This window comes from Astyanax mexicanus, chromosome 7 (genome assembly GCF_023375975.1).
Source record: "Astyanax mexicanus isolate ESR-SI-001 chromosome 7, AstMex3_surface, whole genome shotgun sequence".
In the NCBI taxonomy this organism is placed as follows: Eukaryota; Metazoa; Chordata; class Actinopteri; order Characiformes; family Acestrorhamphidae; genus Astyanax; species Astyanax mexicanus.
Window position 1 is genome coordinate 40,626,667 of NC_064414.1, and position 19,513 is coordinate 40,646,179.

General features: G+C 37.0%; 1 protein-coding gene across 5 annotated transcripts in view; it reads left to right on the top strand.

Annotated features, from left to right (window-relative positions):
• The window catches only part of LOC103045352 (kinase non-catalytic C-lobe domain-containing protein 1), a 50,289-nt gene extending 31,827 nt beyond the window's left edge, over positions 1-18,462 (top strand). For 2 of the 5 annotated variants that reach the window (XM_022684621.2, XM_022684625.2), the window contains 15 exons: positions 1,232-1,584; positions 1,892-1,924; positions 2,573-2,666; positions 2,771-2,868; positions 5,075-5,271; positions 5,869-5,979; positions 6,077-6,224; positions 6,326-6,505; positions 8,067-8,282; positions 8,675-8,757; positions 10,309-10,462; positions 10,827-10,949; positions 12,336-12,395; positions 12,497-12,654; positions 15,840-18,462. In XM_022684621.2, the coding sequence (XP_022540342.2) occupies positions 1,232-1,584; positions 1,892-1,924; positions 2,573-2,666; positions 2,771-2,868; positions 5,075-5,271; positions 5,869-5,979; positions 6,077-6,224; positions 6,326-6,505; positions 8,067-8,282; positions 8,675-8,757; positions 10,309-10,462; positions 10,827-10,949; positions 12,336-12,395; positions 12,497-12,654; positions 15,840-16,071 (2,240 nt within the window). In that variant the 3' untranslated portion in view covers positions 16,072-18,462. The remainder of the gene's footprint in view (positions 1-1,231; positions 1,585-1,891; positions 1,925-2,572; positions 2,667-2,770; positions 2,869-5,074; positions 5,272-5,868; positions 5,980-6,076; positions 6,225-6,325; positions 6,506-8,066; positions 8,283-8,674; positions 8,758-10,308; positions 10,463-10,826; positions 10,950-12,335; positions 12,396-12,496; positions 12,655-15,839) is intronic. The other 3 variants (XM_049481159.1, XM_022684626.2, XM_049481158.1) reach the window with 2 other exon arrangements.
• The last annotated feature ends 1,051 nt before the right edge of the window (positions 18,463-19,513 follow it).

Here is a 19,513-nt window from a genome sequence, read left to right on the forward strand (position 1 = left end):
ATAGATGTTTTAGATTATGCAACAGTTTAATTTGTTTTGACAGTGGAAGTTGCAGGAATGCAGGAATATTCTGGTGTATGAACTTGTTAAGACTGCAGTGTATTCAGCACTGCCAGAAACACACAGAGAGGACTTAATACTTTTGTCTTGCTTGGAGTTGCCATGAAAACCAAAGTGAACTTTCTTCCTTTCATCTGTCCTCTCCTACTCTCTTTCCCTCTTTATAAACATCCATCACATATATTATTTATTCTGTATAGACATATTTATGTCTGGGCCTTTTCTATCTCTTTTCTGTGATGTAAAGAAAAACAATGTGTTAATATTTTTTTTTAACAAATCAAGGTCAAATGCAGATCAGTGAAATTTCAAATGTGCAGTTTAATATATCCTATTTATAAACACTAATGAAATTTGTTATTTGTGATTTACTGATTTTTTTTCGTATTTTTGAGTGTTTTAACAAAAAACTGTACTTTTTAGCTGAGAAATCCACAAATGCCATTTAAGCTGTATAATGAAAAGAAGTGTAAGTCAGCACAAGCCAGAAATACTGGTTTGCTGGACCTCAATATATTTTATATAAGATCTGTTCACAGACTGATTTCTGGAAGTGTTCCTGAGCCCATGCAGTGATTTACAGTACAGAATCAGTGCAGCCTGTTTTTAATGTGTTTTTTTAATGAGGAACAGAAGATCACCAGCATCTAGTATTGATTGTCGACCTTGTCTTTTGCAGGCAGATGTTTTTCCAGGTTCTAAACTTCTGATGGTATTATGTAGTGTAGGTGGTGGGATATCAAGATTCTTTGCAGTTTCACATTTGAGGAACATTTTTCTGAATTTTTTTCACATTTTTTGACACAGTTTTTGCAGTGTACTGAAGTAAAGATGGATATAGTTCATGAGGGACTCTGCCTCTCTAAAATGCTCAGTTGTAAATTGATCATATTTAGAAAGATATTTATTTACATATATTTACATATTTAAGCTTTTTTATTATTATCAATACAACTTATTTTTCCAGCTTTTTGATTTCCCAGTTCCAACTTTTTTTAGATGCATTGCTACTTTCAAGTTCTAAATGATTTAATGTTTTTTAATAAAATGGTAAAATGTCTCACTTTCAACATTCTAAAATTTTGGTCTTTGATATTTTTTTTTTTTACCTCTATTTGCATATATACAACTATATACCCAGCTTATTTAACCATGTTCCACTGTGTTTCAGAAGTGAGTGGGATCAGTGAGGTTTCAGGGGTAAAGATGGAGACCAGCAGTGTTCCAGCAGAGGGAGCTGATGTTCCTGTGTGTGAGACTGAGGCTCTGTGCCAGAGCTGTGAACTGGAGGAGAGTGGAGAAAGCCAGCTTACCCATGACTGGTCGGACACAGAAATGGAGGACTCTGGCTCCTTCATCTCTGATCGGCCCATGTCTTCCTGCTCGGGCCTTAGAGGACCCTCTTTCAGCCCTACGTGGGCCTTGGCTCTGTACGGAGAGGACTGTTTCAGCCAGGACGTAGTGGAGTACGCTCTCAAACTGGGAACCCACAGTGACTCGCCAAGCCTGGAAGAGAAATCACAGGTAGGACATCTGTAGAGACTGTGGAGATTAATGTGTTTATTATACACAAAAAAAACATTATAGAGTATTTATATTTTTTTTAATGACAAATTTTTAATAACAGATTTATTTCTTCCTAATGTTTTAATGGAAGTCAATAAAAAAATGATTTATTCCAAGATAAAAGCCACAATTATTTCAGGTTAAATGGAATACATTCAAATTTTGTGTGAATGTAAAGTGACACTGTGTGCTAGATTTGTCTTCTGTCTTGGATGTGTCCTAATCTTTATTTTCAATGTCTGATTAATGCTAACTGTACTAAAAGGAGCCACCTTTCATAAACCCAGAATTTTACCAGGTATGAAACAAAGCAAAATAAATAAAGCTCCAATAAAATGTGTTTTTTTCCCTTTGTTTAATCATTTGTTTGTGTAATGTTTTCTTTATTTGAGTGTTGTTGTTCTTGTTAGTGGCATGAGTGGGCATTATCATTTCTGATACCATTTATTTTACTGCGCTGGCGTGTGTGAGTGCTTTGATGATTATGGAGAGAGGTTGACCGGTCAGACAGTAGGAAGTCTGCAGGAGGACAGAAGCTACAGCAGAGCATCCCTACTTCAAAGCACTATCCATCGATGCCTGTTACCATAGTGAAGGATGCAGTCATACCATACCAGAGTCCATTACACTGTCTGTGTGTCCAGAGTGCATTATATATTTATCGGCCCAGACTAGAAACTCTCAACCCATGATTGCAGGAATGCATCATCTCACAAATCAAATACTCATCTTCACCAACTGTTATCTACAATGTATCATTGAACACAGTAAATACAGTTTAGATAGATTAATGGATTGTTGAAGCAGCCATTACAATATCAGCATCCTGGTCCTGAATTTAGCTTTTTCTGATGACATTGTTGCATAACTAGCCTTTGTGTTCTTATGTGCAATGGTCAATGGTCAGTCATGTGGGCTGATTTTTTTAATATGTGTTTTCCTGCAGGAACTTCAGCAACAGTTGATACTTGAGAGCAGAAATTTAAAGAAGACCAGAAATTTCTACCACAAGCTGATTCACCAAGAGAGAAAAAACAAAGGTAGTTTTTTGTTAGTTTTTTTATGTGAATTAAACATATAGACCATTATTGTCAATGTTTCATTGTATTTTCTCACTTTAATCCTTGTATTGACCTTTTTACAGGTTCTGAAGCCAAGGTAATGCTGCCCAAACTAAAAATGCAATTAGAGGAGCTGAAAACCAAAGTAGAATTCCTTGACTCCGTAAAGAAATATCTGCAGGTATTCCCCACTTAAATGATTGTGGTATGTGTCATATGAGCTACGATGGCCAGTAATGTTGGTTTGACTTGTTTTTCAATATAGCATAATCACAACTACAGCACCTTGGCCCAGTTACATATTTGAGTATTGGTCTTGTAGCCTTGTTAAAATTGTAATAATTTCCCAGTGATATAACAACACACAGAAAAGTAATGAAATTGTCTCCTTAACCTGGTCAAAAATACCTAATAATGTAATGTAATAATGTATCAGAGGGTCTTTACCATTCATTTAATGCCATTTTTAACAATAAGGTTAAATTAAAGTAGTGTTATAGAATGGTCCATTTAAAAACATTTTCAGGTTAATAATTTGCACTACATTACTTGTAATGTATTATTATTACTGTGATTTCTGTTACAATCTAAATATCCATTTTTTTTATTTCAAATAAAATACTCAATATAATGTAATATACAGTTAAGGGAGAGGCAGCAAATTATATGGGCTTATGTAAAAAATTCCACCTAATTAATATCCCAATTTCAATGTACTCTACAAAACAGAATACTATGGGTCACAAGCCTGTAAATATTGTTGAGCAAACTCCGTGTGGTACAACTCTACATTTCAACTGTTTCTTGTAGTGGTGTGTAACCCAGCATCAAATGATATTTTGCAGCTATGCAGCTTTGATTATTGATGGAGGAAAGCCCTTGTGATTTTAGCCTCAGGATTAGAACTCCATAAACAGAACCACAGTACAATAGAAGACTTGTAGTCTGGGAACCTCTTCATGTGGGTTCTAGCAGTGGAACCAAAGCTACTGAGATACAATATGACCAGTGTAGTAAACAGGCCCTTAAGCAAGACCTGTTAAATGATTCTATGGAGTTCTGCTTTTTATTTATAGTGCTGCTTTAAATACTATTTGTCCCCTTGTGCCCTATAGACAAAAGTGAACTATCATTAATGCTTTATAAATACTGTATACACAGCTCTGGAAAAATAAGAGTCCACTTAAAAATGATGCATTTTTTTTATTTTATTAAATTGAAAACCCCTGGAATATAATCAAGAGGAAGATGGATGATCACAAGCCATCAAACCAAGCTGACCTGCTTGAATTTTTGCAACAGAAGTGGCATAAAGTTATCCAAAAGTAGTGTGTAAGACTGGTGGAGGAGAACATACCAAGATGCATGAAAACTGTGATTAAAAACCAGGGTTATTCCACCAAATATTGATTTCTTTGCATTTTTCTTATCTTTTTGTTATTTCAGCCATTTCTAATTTTCTGCATATAAATGTTCTAAATGACAATATTTTTATTTGTAAATTAGGAGAAATATTGTCTATAGTTTATAGAATAAAACAACTTGAGTAAAATGTTCATTTTACTCAAACATATACCTATAAATAGCAAAATCAGACAATAAAAATATAATTAGTAAATAAAGTTGGTTTATCTTTGTTCTTTCATTGGTATGGCATGATGAGAAGCCTTTATACTGTTCTCACTGCAGGACAGTGACAAATACAGGCAATACATCCCACACAGATTTTTCTGATGTTCTGCAGAAATCCAATAAAAAAAAGCTACCAGAGCTTAAACTTTTAAGTTTCCTTAATATATGTTGATAGGACATTTGAATTATGTTATAGTTACTACAGAAAATATAAAAAGATTTAAATCCGTAATGGTACTTTAAATGTGATTTAATGGACATGCAACAGGTTTGCAATGTGTTTATTGTTTGTAATTCTCTCAGATAATGTGCCAGCTGTAAACCAATGAGTGGACTTATCATCAACTTCCAGTGAAGTGATAAATCACTTCCTATGCAATTTAAAGTTCCTTTACAACTAAATTGCTTTATTCCCTATGGTTTGGAATCTCACTTAAATGTCCAGATGTGCTGCAAAGTCCACTTTACAGGGAATTACTGAGGTGATTGGATATGCAACCTGATCAAAGAACACTAAACTGATTTACATTTTGAAAGATAAGTAGTTATACACTTTGTGCTATCAGTTGTGGTAGTGCAATTTTTGTATAATATGTGTTTATTCAGCTACTATATTTTTTCTAATAGTTCTCTGCAAGTTACACATGATATTTTTAATAGTATAACATAAAGGTTTAATATAGATATAACAGAGATGCCAGCCTAATATACATAAATCTGGTAAAAAAAATGTCTGTTCTTTGTGTAATTTTTAGGTACTGTCTGTGGATCAGTGGGGCTTGCCTCTGCCTCTTCTGTCCTCTTTGGCTACATCTGGAGCTTCTGCTGCAGAACTGATTCCCAGTGAAGATCCAGGTGTATTAAGCCTGGTGTGTGAGCAGCGCAGGAGGAGAGGCTGCTGCCCACTAGTGGCTGGAACCCCCAAAGGCCTGTTGGCTTATCTTTATGCCAGGTACAGAAGATTTTTTTTGCATTTAGATACATTTAGTGCATTTTTACAGTCAGTTTCTTATAAACTGTGCCATTCATACTCATACAGCTCTGGAAACAAACACTTCAGAGACCACTTCAATTTCTGAATCAGTTTCTCTGATGTTGCTGTTTATAGGTATATGTTTAAGTAAAATGAACATTGTTCTTTTATTATATAAACTACGGACAACATTTCTCCCAAATTTCAAATAAAATGTATTTGCAGAAAATGAGAAATGGCTGAAATAACAAAAAAGATGCAGAGCTTTCAGACCTCAAATAATGCAAAAATATTTGTTGGAATAACCCTCTTTTTTAATCACAGTTTTCATGCATTTTAGCATGTTCTCCTCCACCAGTCTTACACACTGCTTTTTGATAACTTTATGCCACTCCTGGTGCAAAAATTCAAGCAGTTCAGCTTGGTTTGATGGCTTGTGATCATCTATCTTCCTCTTGATTATATTCCAGGGTTTTTCAATTTGGTAAAATCAAAGAAACAAATCTCTTTGAAGTGATATCCTATTTTTCTCAAGGCCAGTTGTTAATTATGTATTTTCTTTTTTATGTCTAACAGTAATGCTCATTTGGAAGGATACATCCAGCATTTCCTTTATACTTATCGCTACTTCTGTACTTCTGAGGAGTTCCTACAGTTTTTAATAGACAAATTTAAATCCACAGTAGGGTAAGAACCCATGCTATCTTTATACAAATCATTATTAGAGTGGATAATTAATGTCCTGCTCTTTCTAAAACATGCATACATTTTTTCTCCTCTTCAGGCAAATTGAGGACCCCACCACAAACAGTGCAAAGGTGTACCATCGCACTCTGGACCTCTTGGAGTGCTGGATAGGAAATTGCCAGCTGGTGGACATGACATCCAAGTCCTGCCTCCAGCAAAACCTCGACCACTTCCTCACAACCGAGGTGACTCTATGAGATTTCTAGGACATCAATTTTACCATTATTGCCTGAAGTAAGGTGTCTTTTCTTATCTATATATGCATGTTTATTATTTTTTTTTCTAGGTGGCTCCTGTAGACAGTCGCTGGGAGAATCTACTCACGGTGCTACAAAGCACACCTAATAAGAAGAGGAGCTGTGGAGTGCCATGGGTTGGTGGAAGTACAATGAGCATTTGGGAAGATGGTGATATTTCCTCATCAATTTCCTCTTTAAGTGGAAGATCAGAGGATTCTGCCAAGAAGGTCAGCTTAAAGAAATTAACCTCGTTTTCATTTAGTGAAACACTTTTTGAGATTTTTGATCATGAATGACCTTGAATTTAGTGTTATGCACTTTTATAGATCATTTAGCTGTATTTTTTGTCCTTAGGCTATACCCTAATTTGTACAGAGCCCCCAAAGGGACATGGTAAAAATCGGTTATTCTATAAAGAGTAATATCACAATTTTCTCCTGAATTTAGCAGGGGCAGTTAACCCACCCACTTACTAGGACTCCCCCTTGCAATCAATTGCAATGCTCCCAACACTAAGAGGCGCATGCCTTCTCTGATACATGTAGATACATCACTTTGCATCTAATGTGCTCTGAGAAAAGTTACAGAACCACAGCTCTGATACATCAGCCAACAGACAGAACTTATAGTCTTCGGACTACATAAAAAGCCTGTGAATAACCTAAGATTACTTTTCTAAAAAATATATATATATTTTTTATTATTATTTTTTTTTCTTGAGATAATTACTACTTAATATTGACGACATATTGCTCATTATATACAATATAATGATACACCGGATGCAATGTATGTTAGAATAGCTCTAAATATGGATTGGAGCACCCCTGAGCAATAGACAGTGAGCTTGGGGCGATTTCCATATATATATCAAAATAATTGTATTGGGATAATTAGATTGGGTTAATTACTTCAGTATAAATATGTTCTGATAATTATCTTGTGTTAATTATTTCTGGATAATTAGTTTGAGGGGAAAAAACTGCAGGTCATCTATTAAAGGGAACCCTCTATTTTATCGAATGTACTTTCAAAGGCTCCATACATTTTACATTTTGTTGATCTCTTTTTCCATTGGTTGGTTCAAATAATAGTTATTTATTCTCATTAAACACCAGACAAATCATCTCACATTTGTCTATTCAGCTACAGGGGTTGGACAATGAAACTGAAACACCTGTCATTTTAGTGTGGGAGGTTTCATGGCTAAATTGGAGCAGCCTGGTGGCCAATCTTCATTAATTGCACATTGCACCAGTAAGAGCAGAGAGTGAATGTTCAATTAGCATGGGTAAGAGCACAATTTTGCTCAAAATATTGCAATGCTTACAACATTATGGGTGACATACCAGAGTTCAAAAGAGGACAAATTGTTGGTGCACGTCTTGCTGGCGCATCTGTGACAAAGTCTTTGTGATGTATCAAGAGCCATGGTATTCAGGGTAAGGTCAGCAAACCACTAAGAAGGATGAACCACATCCAACAGGATTAACTGTGGAAGCAAGAGGAAGTTGTCTGAAAGGGATGTTCGGGTGGTAACCCAGATTGTATCCAAAAAACATATAAACACGGCTGCCCAAATCACGGCAGAATTCAATGTGCACCTCAACTCTCCTGTTTCCACCAGAACTGTCTGTTGGGACAATAAATTATTGTGGTCTAAAACCAGGTGTTTCAGTTTCATTGTCCAACCCCCTGTATGTAAAGGTTAAGGGGGAAATAATGATGAATGATTGGTAGATGCTTGCCACTTCTTCATTTATTTTTATATTTGTATGATATTCATAGAGTTTTCAGTGGCGTATATCCAGAGTGGTGGAGCCCCAGGCAAACCAGCCTAAAGAGAAGGTGTATTCCATCGCAGCAGCTCTGCCCAGGCCGTGCTACAGCTCACTGGTTAACCAGCTGACCAGCTCGTGTCTGAGGACTGAGGAGAGAGTGGCCTTCAGTGAGACTGAACACACACCTCTACACACAGCACAGCAGCTCACACTCCTCCAACAGGTAAACACCTTCAGAGACCTGAAATTTCTCCTTTCCCTAATGTTCATCTCCCTTTCTAACAACACCCCAAGCACACTAGGGTAATGTTAGCTACTCTGTATCCTCCCTGTATGCTCTTTTCTTCCCTGCTTTCTCCTTCTGTAGCTTTTTCTTTGTAATCCATTCCTCTTTTCCCTTTGTCTTGAAAATGTGATGTGCTGTCATTCACGTTCTGTGTCTCTAGAGGGAGACAAAGCACATCTATCTGTTCCTTTCCTTTCATTTTGTTTCAGTTTAACCATACACAGTCACAGAAACAATCTGCCTCCCATATATCAGTCAAACAAGTGTGTTTTGACTTAACAGCACCTGTTCTCAGCTTTCCCCATCTGTTATTTTTGTCTTCAATTCAGGAACTCTTTCAAGGTTGTCACCCCGTCCATTTCCTGAACTCCAGAGCACAGGGAGTTAGAGAAAAAGCGGTAAACATCTCCAAGTGAGTGTACATACGCTGTATTTTAAAGGGAATATTCATTCCACCCTAAGTGACAGGTGCCAGAATGCAACTGATGCGTTATTTAAGGTGGAATAGAAATTTCAACATAAAACCAATTTCAGCATTTAGAAAGTTAGTTAAGCTTAATTATAAATGGCTCTTTTCTAAAAACCCACAAATAAGAAATAAACACACTTTCAGAGCTATTTTAGTACATTTAAAAAAAATTCAAATACATTTTTGAAAATATATTGTTATTTTACTTGCAAATGGAATGATTAAAAAATTGTGAAGTAAATCAACAGGTGAAAAGGAGGAACTGCTCCTTGCTTTTGCAATTTCTTCATCCAGATAACGTTATATATGTTGATCATGAAATGACCACATATGACCACAGCTCAAATCCTTGTTTAATTGCACCTAAAATTATTTAATTTTCCAAACAATTGTCAGTGCACCCTTTAATTCTACCAGTCAGGTTGTAAAGGAGCAGTAAAGACACTTAGCTCAAGTACAGAGTTATAAAGGAGTTTCAGTAAAATTTCTTCAGGCTGGAGCAGAATTAGCATTAGCAGCTAACTGCAGTGCTAGCTTTTTGGCCTTTCTGAGGTGAGTACATTGGACTGTAGTCTGTGCGTTTACCATGTTAAAACAAGCTACGTGAAATGACCCGCTAGCTGATAGTGTCCTGACTTACCAGAACACTGAGGACTCCTCTGCCTGGCGCTGTCAGACGGCGTTTACTAGCGCTAAGCGCTGCTTATCGTGGCTAGTGCTGCTGCTAACCACAGCTAGGGCTGCTGCTAACTGCGGCTAACATTGCTGCCAACCGGGGCTAGCGCTGCTGCTAACCATGCTAAAATATTGGAACTCTAGTCTTACTTTAAGCAAACAAAAGCGTTTTACTCACCCAAATAAACAGTTTTCAGAAGAGAAATGTGTGTAGAATAACATCCAGCACTCGTTTGACTTTGAAATAAATCTTTTTTAAGAATTATAGTTTCATTTACTTGGCCCACCCCCCATCCCCCCCTCAGAGAAATGAGGACTGCAAGATGGCGAAGCCCCTGTTTCTTTCTATTGTCGCTTAAAATGCGTTTTATAATCCGGTGCGCCTTATGTATGAAAATAGACCAGAAAATAGACGTTCATTGATAGTGCACCTTATAATATGGTGCGCCTTACACTCTGTTACACATTATTTTCAGGTTGTTAGTCTTTATTTTCCTTGTGTTTCTTGTTTCCATGCAATTCATTATTAAAGATTATTATTGTATTAGATAAGTTCCATGAGATACTTTTGGAAGCTTTCTCCCATTCATCCTATTCTGTTTTTATCAAAGAGGTAATACATTCATAAATAAATGAATAAATAAAAAAAACTTGTTATTTCTGTATAAAATTATTTGTAACTCAGATCTGAGAACGAACTCAAAATATCATATTTAAAGACTGAAGGCACATAAACTGTGACATTTTGTTTGCAATCAGGTTTGAGCTTTCTGCTCTTTTTAAACACTGATTGATTTTTGCAATCTCCATGTTGTTCAGATCTGTGTCATCAGATGCCCCACCATTAGAGGGCAGCAATCTGTTTGTGGGTGAGGAGCTTGCTCATGATGGCACTCTGCAGCAGCTCATCCGATATGCAGACAGTGTGACTAACTGGGTCTCTGCAGAGATAGTCATCACAGACTCTGTGAAGGTAATCCTTCAGATTTTATCAAATACTCTATTGATTGCTTGCATATTTTGTTCTCTGTCTCACATGAGTTCACATTTTAAGAAATCAAACAGATGATTCCTTCTTTAGTCTGTATAGAGAGAATCTTTACATGAAGGTACCTTAGAACAGTGCATACTTTTAATTTTTTTATCAAAGTTTTAGTTTATATAATGACATACGTCTGACCCAATTAGAAAATCTTATGTTTAAAAAAGGAACTGGTTGTTTTGCTCCCTGCTAAGATAGACTCCATCATCTCTATCATGTTGTTTATCTCTCTTCTGAAGCCGACATTAATGCATTTTTTAGCATTTTTTACCTGCTGTGTTCTGTCTTCTTTTAGGTTCAGACGTCCTTGCTTGCAAAGTTTCTCTGTATCGCTAAACACTGTTACGAGACAAGAAACTTTGCCACAGCCATGCAGGTTCTTGGTGGACTGGAGAATGTTATAGTGAGACAGTTACCGGTAATTCTGAATTAATCACATTTTTATATACACTAGAAATCAGCACTAGCTTATAGTTTTATGATGTTTTAATATTTGTAAAAGTCCTAGTGTTACATTGATTCAAATATTACTAAACTATTGCACATCAATTAAGCAATAATACGTGAGAGGGAGTGCTATAACAAGTAATATCGTCCGAGCGTCAAAAATCAGCACAGCAGTGCCAATATTACACATTATAGAATGGACCTCGAGTGTATTATTGCGATTATACCACAGGTATAATACTGAATAATGCAGAATTAGTATCTATTCTGTTCTTTTTAAAGGCAACATAAACAAAAAACAGTTGCACCCAGAAGGAATCAACCAACAGGAATGAAACTCGATGGGTAGTTGTGCCAGACTATGAAGGAGTGACTCTTAATAGCTGTCTTAATGGTCTTTTTCAGTGATGAGTCCCACTTTTGTCTTGGTGGAGACAACCAATGAATCTTTGGTCAGTGCCAAGATGATCTTTTGATCAAGTGATGATCAAGTTGGTTTGGCTTCACAATACACTTCCAAGTCTGGTGTCATGCGGTGGGGTGCATTTTCATACAATGTTGGGAACTTTGAAAGCCCAATGTTACAAAAATGAGGTCCTGCAACCAGTGACTTTTCTTTTTTTTCAATATTTATTTCTACTTTTTTTTTTCTCCCAAAAAAATAAAAATCACCCTTGTGATGAAGGCAAAGAGCAGCATCCACCCACCCAGAGTGAGCATAGCCAATTGTGCACTCTCAGAAGCTGCATTACCCAGATTTAAACTAGATATCTCCTGATTAGAGTGGCAGCACTTTAGACCACTAGACCACTCTGAGCCCCTGGCTCCACCTTCTTCTGAAGAGCTTTCCTGTAACACACAGATATTATGGCATCCACATTTTCAGACCCAGCCCAGACTAAAAATGTATGGAATGCTTTTGAATGTGCTATCAACACTCCACCCATACCACAAAATCTAAAGGAACTGTGTGAGACTATTCATTGGATTATCACAGGACACCAGTAGGAACCTCTACAACTCTGTTCCGAGCTTCCTGGCATGTTGTGTTGCATATGCCTTGTATTGATATCACACATATCAGTCTTATGTTTTATTATTTTATCATTTATTGTTCCTGGAAACCTTTATTGTTCTTATAAATAACACTCCAGCCTGACACTTCCTTCTGCGTGCAATTATTTTTCAACAATAATTGAAAATATCACTAATTCATTGCACATCAATATTGAATTACTAATAGAGACATTATCCATTATCTTCTGTATAGAGTTTAAATAAATATGTGTGCATACACAATCACAAATCATTTGGTTGCTCTCTCCTTTGTAAAATTTAATTGTGGATTATTTTGCAGGCCTGGAAGCAACTGTCAACTAAGATGTTGGAGGTTCTTGAGGAACTCAGAGCAGTACAGGTACAAAAACAAAGCCTAAAACCCATCATGTGTGCTGGATTAGGGCTGGAGTTATACTCTCTCGGACAGCAGATCTGATCTAGCGTCTGCACTCATTGCAGGTGTTCCTGAAGAGCGACAGCCTCTGTCTGATGGAAGGTGAGAGGGGAAGAGGGCAGCCAACTCTACCAGATGTGCACACTCTGGCCATGCACGTGCAGCAGCTGGAGATAGGCGCTTTCACTCTGACCAGTGGTGCATACAAGTGGCCTAAGCTACGGTCAGTCACACTGATGTCACTGATGTGATTTCATTTAGGGATCTTTAGAGATATATGTTACAAAAACTATTGCAGACCATTCAGTTGAACAAAGAGAAGAGACTATAGCAGTGATGCACAAGTACATTTGGGTCAAATATTTTTATGGTGAAATGGCGATTACTGCGAAATATTTATGCATAACAAATTTTGAAATTCATGAGAAAATCCTTATAATTTGTTTTTAACTTTTGTTACAGAATATAGAAATTTTACTTAGAATGTTATATTATAGTTTCTGAAAAAGCAAAATAGTATCATTTTTATTAGTTCTATTATATGTTTGATCCTCTCTACATACACTTTTATTAAACAGTAAGATTTAACAATTCACAAATGTACGTTTTGTTGTGTAAATCATGTTTTGATACAATTCAGATACATAAAATGTATTTTTTATAAAAAGCATATTAAAAATATAAAACATTCCATTAGATTTACAGTAAAAGTTTTATTTTAAGCTATCACACAGGCCTACACTAATATGCCAAAAGTCTACTGGACTAGTATTGTAGTTTGTCCCATGAATTTTATCATGTCCTATGGAAGCTAAAGAGCAGTAAACTGACCTGAGGAATATGTGGGGCATCTGTCCAGCCATCTATCCATCCATCCATCCATCCAAATCAACCAACAATGAAATGCCCACACAACTTCAGATACTCAGATATGCAGACCTCACTCCAACTCACTCCTTTTATATATTTTGTATATGTACTTTGTATTGTAATTGTTCTGTAATTTTCACAAATCCAGCTTCTATCCATTGTCGCTGCAACTTATAGGCAGCCAAGAATCCGTCTCCGGTTTAAACCTTGTGACACACAAACACACACACCCACACACACATTGGCAGACATCTGCAGGTATCAGAGGTCACGGAGAGTCGGAGCGAGCGGTAATGACACAGCTGGTGGCTGCACATGCTGCCGTGTCCAGTCGGGTTGCTGCATCCTGGGTGTGCGTGTGATTGTGTACACCGTGCGTGTGTGGAGGGTGTGCAGCCAGATGGTGCATCAGTGGTGACGGCGGGCTTGGGGCTATGGGTTTGTGCCAGGTACCCGAGGGGCTGGGTGTTGTTGGCAGATGCCAGGGTCGGATCGGGCGTGGTGCGAGGCGTACACACAGCTGGCTGTTATACACTCCGTGCTGTCTCTGGGAATCAGGACACACACACTCCGAGTCAGCGAAGGGGAAGTTGAGCTGAAGTATTCAGAGTTTGGGATGCAGATGAGGGCAGATAAGTTGCCATCCCCTGACTGTCATGGGTTACACTTGGGCAGTTATTATTTGTCATCATCATCTTGTACATTTCCTTGACAAAGTTGTGGGTTTAATATTTAGTTATTCAGCTTCTTACTACTTACTGCCTGTGCATTTTCCCACCACTCCATATTCTCAGTGAGCATGAACTTATTAGACTACAATGTTCAGTTACAGTATTTAACTATTTAAACACTGTATATAGGCTCTCACATAAGTTCTTTATCCTCGTAACTTCATTAGTCTAAAAGAAAAACCCTGTGGGACTATGCTAAATTGTTAACTACTAATTCATAATGTACTTATTTGCGTGGTGGGTCATTAACATCACTGCATTAACAGTTATATTGTGATATGTTTATGTGTGTTGTGGTGGAATGAGTGGATCAGACACAGCAGTTCTGCTGGAGTTTTTAAACACCTCCAGTCAACAGCATCCTGTGGACAGTTGTCAAGTTCTCATCTTTCTTTTGCGTCCCTCTGGTCTTTCCCTGTGTTTTTTTACTCTCCTCTGCACTAGCCCTGTGTTTATCCGGTGACCCCCGCCCCTGCTGCACACCTGTTTGTTCGTAGCTCTGCCCCCTTGTTACTCTGTCCCAGGTGTTTCCTATTTCCTGTCCCTTTCTGTGTGTATAAATAGTCCTCCTTGTTCCTTCTTCTTACTTCTTAACCTTTATTTTATCAGGTGAAATGTTTGAGAACCAGTTCTCGTTTACAAACATGACCTGGCCGAGAGGCCCCGACAGAAATAGGTCCACGGCACATAAAACAGACAACGTGGGTGAATAAACCAAGGATAAAACTAAAATTACAGATGAATATAAAACAAACATATAAATTATGAACTGTTTAAAAAGTGTGAGTAAAAAAAAGAAAAAATGCGGATTTCTAAAAGGGTGTGTGAGTACTAGTGCACTAAATTGGTCCATGACGATTAGCAAGAACAACAGTTTGCTACTAACTGATTAATTCCTCTGTTTCTCTGTTATTTACCCATGGTTGTCAGGTTTAAGTCAGTCACCTTAACATTCCTTTGTTTCCTTTTGCTTCATGTACTCAGTTTTTCCTTTTTCGTCAGCTCTCCTCATCTCCTTCCTGCTCCCTATCTAACAAGACTGTCTTGTGTCCAGTGCTACACGACTTTGAAGGATGACCAACACAAAATGTGCAACAGATTCAGAGCTTCTGTCTCTTGACTTTACACCTACAAGGTGGAGCAAATAAGTAGGAGTCTGTAATAGAATAGAGGACAGTGAGTGAACACAGTTTAAAAACTCCAGCAGTACTGCTGTATCTGATCCACTTATACCAGCAGCACAGTGTCAGTGTCACTGCAGTGCTGAGAATAATGACCCACCATCCAAATGATACGGTAGCTGATCTATGATGGTCTGTCCTCTGGGGTCCTGACTATTGAAGAACATTGAAGGAGGATATTAAAGTATGCAGAGAAAACCATGGATCAAAGTCTGTAATTATACTGTAGAACTAAAAAATGTACCTATATTCTAATATGACTAGTTTGATAGTGTAGGGTTAATAAAAGAATACAAAACCTTGGGTTTAAAAGGTTAAGTCTGGTTCTGTGTCATTTATATCAGTGCATTAATTAGTCAGAAGTCACAAAGGTAGCCACCACCACCACATATATTTAATATTACTTACTTTTATTACAAAATCTTGCATCACTGAAAGTGTTAAAACTTTATTAAAATAAACTTTTATACCTATTGTTCTCTGAAGAGCCAGGTTTATCTCTGACTGCCCCTCTCTGTGGCTTGGCTATGGTCTTTCAGTCTATCTTAGTCTAGAAGATATATGGTGTCTCTGTATCATTTTCTCTCTCCCTTTCTTTCTCTCTCCCTCATTTTGTCTCTCTGTAGGAGCATAGCACGTGTGGTAAGTCAGGTCCATGCGTTCCAGGAGCGCGTGTACTCATACACTCCTGACCCAGAACTGCAGGTGTACCTGCAGGCCCGGATAACCCATCTTGGTGCGTGTGACGTGGCGCTCCTGGCCGCCGACAACGATGCCAACTTCAACCAGCCAGCTGCAGAGCGGCACACTCGCCGGATCCAGGACACACTGCGCAGGGTTAAAGCATCCTTCCAGTGAACGCAAGCTAGGGTTAAGCCTGGACACGTGGAGAGGAGCAGAGAGCACAAGCAGTCTGATACGAACTCTGGGAATGCACTCAAGGAAGTTCACTGGCATGAACAATGGAATGGGCATGGGTTTTAGTAGCAGGATATTGGTAAAACCATATATTTTCCCAAAGCACTTCGTAATTTGATCCATGCATGTGATGCCTGTGGATGGTGGAGCTTATTGGCTCCACTCTGTGACTTCAGCTCTTTTATTACATTAATCATTCATTTTCACCATGAAAATACAGCGAGTGTCCACTCATGTTATGGTAATAACAATAATATCTCCAGCGCTCTTCTGAAAGAGCTTTGATTTTTTTTTTGTGAGTTTATTGTTTTTATACAAAGCCAAAATTTATGTAAAATCTTTCCATCTTCTTTGCAATTTCAAAGGATTATCGTAGGCATGAGCAGTGTGGCCCAAGTATTGTATCACAATTTAATTTTGCATGATATGCCTTTGATATAAGGCAGATCATTTGTACCAGTACATTCTTTAAAGTAACAGGTTCTTCAAAGGTTTGTTTGAGCCATGCCATAGAAGAGGCATGGACCATTTCCCAAAAGCATCTTAACATTAGGAACATTCAACTATCTAAAAATCAACTTAGTGCTAAGAAACACCCCATGTGTGTAATAGTCATGTGTGAGTGTGAAGAAATATTTTACCTTAAAGAACCATGGCTAGATGTAATGAAAAATGTAATGAATCCAAAAATGGTTATTTTATGGTACCACTCAAATAACTCTTTGAAGCACCTTTATCTTAAGAAGATTAGATGCAGATTTCCAGATACTGTGCTGTATTTATTCTGCATTCCATTTGACCTTGGATGTCAGAATTTTTGAGTTCCAAATTCCTAATGCAATGCCCCCACAAGCTGAAGTACTGACTACCAAGTTTGTAGAGCTTTACCTTTCTCGTGTTCAGTATCTAAGATGGCTGCACATCAACAGTAGAAAAAGTAGTAGTTTTATACAGGTTATTTGCTCTTCTACACATTTGTGTCCTATTAATATCTGTGGACATGTTTTCATGGTGTTTGGATGTGCATAATACTTTATATTGAGTAGTTATCAACTTTAGACAATGCTAAAAAATGTGATACATAAAAAGTGGGACATATTTTGGTTGAAATCCCCATAAAAAAACATAAATGATTGATAAACTCCAGAATCTTTAGCTTACTGTTTTTTTTTTATTATCTAAATGTTCAGCTTGAAAGCCATCAACCTAGTTGTGAAATTATTTCCAGCTCTGACATCTAATTTCCAAGATAAATGGAATGCAGCATTAGTACACTGATTTTTACTCTGCCAAATTTAGTTAAACATGACTAACAGCAATACAAAATGTTTCAGTATGATAAACACAACATCCAGTTGCCAACCTCTAGTTTTTCTATCCAATTCATCATCAAATAAATTTTTTAATTGTTAAATGTATCTATGTTGATGTTATGAGAAGAATTCTGGAATTGAAACATGGCATGAATTCTTCAGTCTGTGTTACAGTTGCAATTTAAAGTTTGCATAAAGTTACATTGCATTAGTATACATACCACATCAAAGATTAGGGTATTTTGTAGCAATATTGCAACAGATCCATTTAATAAAGTAGGCTGTTCTAAATTCTAAAAAAGTTAAGTGCTTCTGGACAAAGCTATTTGTGGTTATTGAGTTGCTTTTTCTGTGTTATAAGGGTGTGTTGTATTATTTTCTGTTTTCTATGTCATTAAGTAATCAATCAAAAAAGTAATTTACAATACCTTTTTTATATATATTAAGCTGTTATTTTTCTTTTGTTTTTGTTTGTTGTTGTTGTTGTTGTTTTTTTGAGTGGAGAGTGGCACAGTGCTCCAATTTGTCACCCTGAGGGGAGGAAATAGGCGCCCCTGGAGGCACTTCCAGGGTGGCCGGGTCCTCTGTAGGCTCCCAGACGGCATCAGGGGCCGTGACTTCAAAGCGTTTCTGATAAAGACCCAACTGGAAGGCAAAGAGCTCAGACCTCTCCGGCTAGATCAGTGATAAAGGACACATTCAGCATGGTGTTATCATCATTGTTACAGCTAAACGACACCTTTAAAGGCATTGTCTCGCCTTTAAAGACACTGACTTGTCTATCCAGCAGTGGACAGGCCAGTCAAAGGGATTAAGGTACTTTGAGAGAGCCACATACAGAGAGGTGTAAAGACGGGATTAAGATCAAGTCATCTGTACTTGACTAGATGCGAATGCCTTTCATGCAGCATCTCATATCTCACAGATATTTTTGGATTAACATATATGTGTATATTTAAATCAGAGCTAATTACAAAGTATATTATAAAGTACAAATAAACTCACAATAATTTGAGAACTGGCTGGACCTGGCATGCCTTGTCTGACATCTGTGTTCTGTGTGTCTACAAGCTTACTACATATTTTTGCATTTTTTTAAGACCTGTCATGACAATTACATTTGCAATTGAATGTACAATATGAGGACATGACCTCAAATTATTTTTTGCTGACTTTAAATATTATCCATTATGATACTTAGGATGTTTTTTTTTTTAATTACATATAAATGAACTTATATCACCAATAGTTTAGCCAATAAGTACATCAGTAACTGTGACACAGATTGGACTGTGACAGGTTAAGAAAAAATATATATACAGCACTGTGCAAATGTCAAATAGAATAGTAATTTAAAATTATATTAATTACATTTTTTTTTACATTTTACCTGTGTGTTCATTACACATTTTCATTGGAAATTGGAAGTGTAGTGTTATTTACAGTATATTTGTCATCATATCAACACCTAGTTTTGGAAATCATAATAAACAAATCTATACGCTGACCAGGAATGTCCCAGAGGAATCCAGACAAAAAGCTTTAAATTCTTTGAATTAGTTCACAAGATCTCAACTACTTTCTTTAAAAGGAGAAATTCTTGTAAGAATTCAAATGTGGTTTGGATTTTTACCAGCAAAACATTATTTTTCAGAGATGCAAAGACAAACTTTGTCTAAGTGTCTTTAACTTTTGCACAGAACTGTACTTCTTCTAAGTTGTTATTAATTAAAAGTACATTGAATTTAAAAGGGTGTACTTGCATTGCAGTGCTATTATATTATCATATCAGTGGCATTAAATGGTCTTACAATTACAATAGTATAATCTTAATACTTTTTGAAAAAATATAAAAATTGTAATTATGATAAGCCAATTGGAGCAATTTAAACAGTGCATGCAAGATTTTTATTGCAAAACTGATACTCCAGCGCAAGTCTACACTTGCCAGCTTTCACAGTGTGAGATGTTTCTCCTGATTGTTTACATTGACAGTCTATTGTCTGGGCATTACTCTTCTTCTGGCAGGACATTTGCATCTCAAATTGAGCTGCTACTGTGATCCCCTT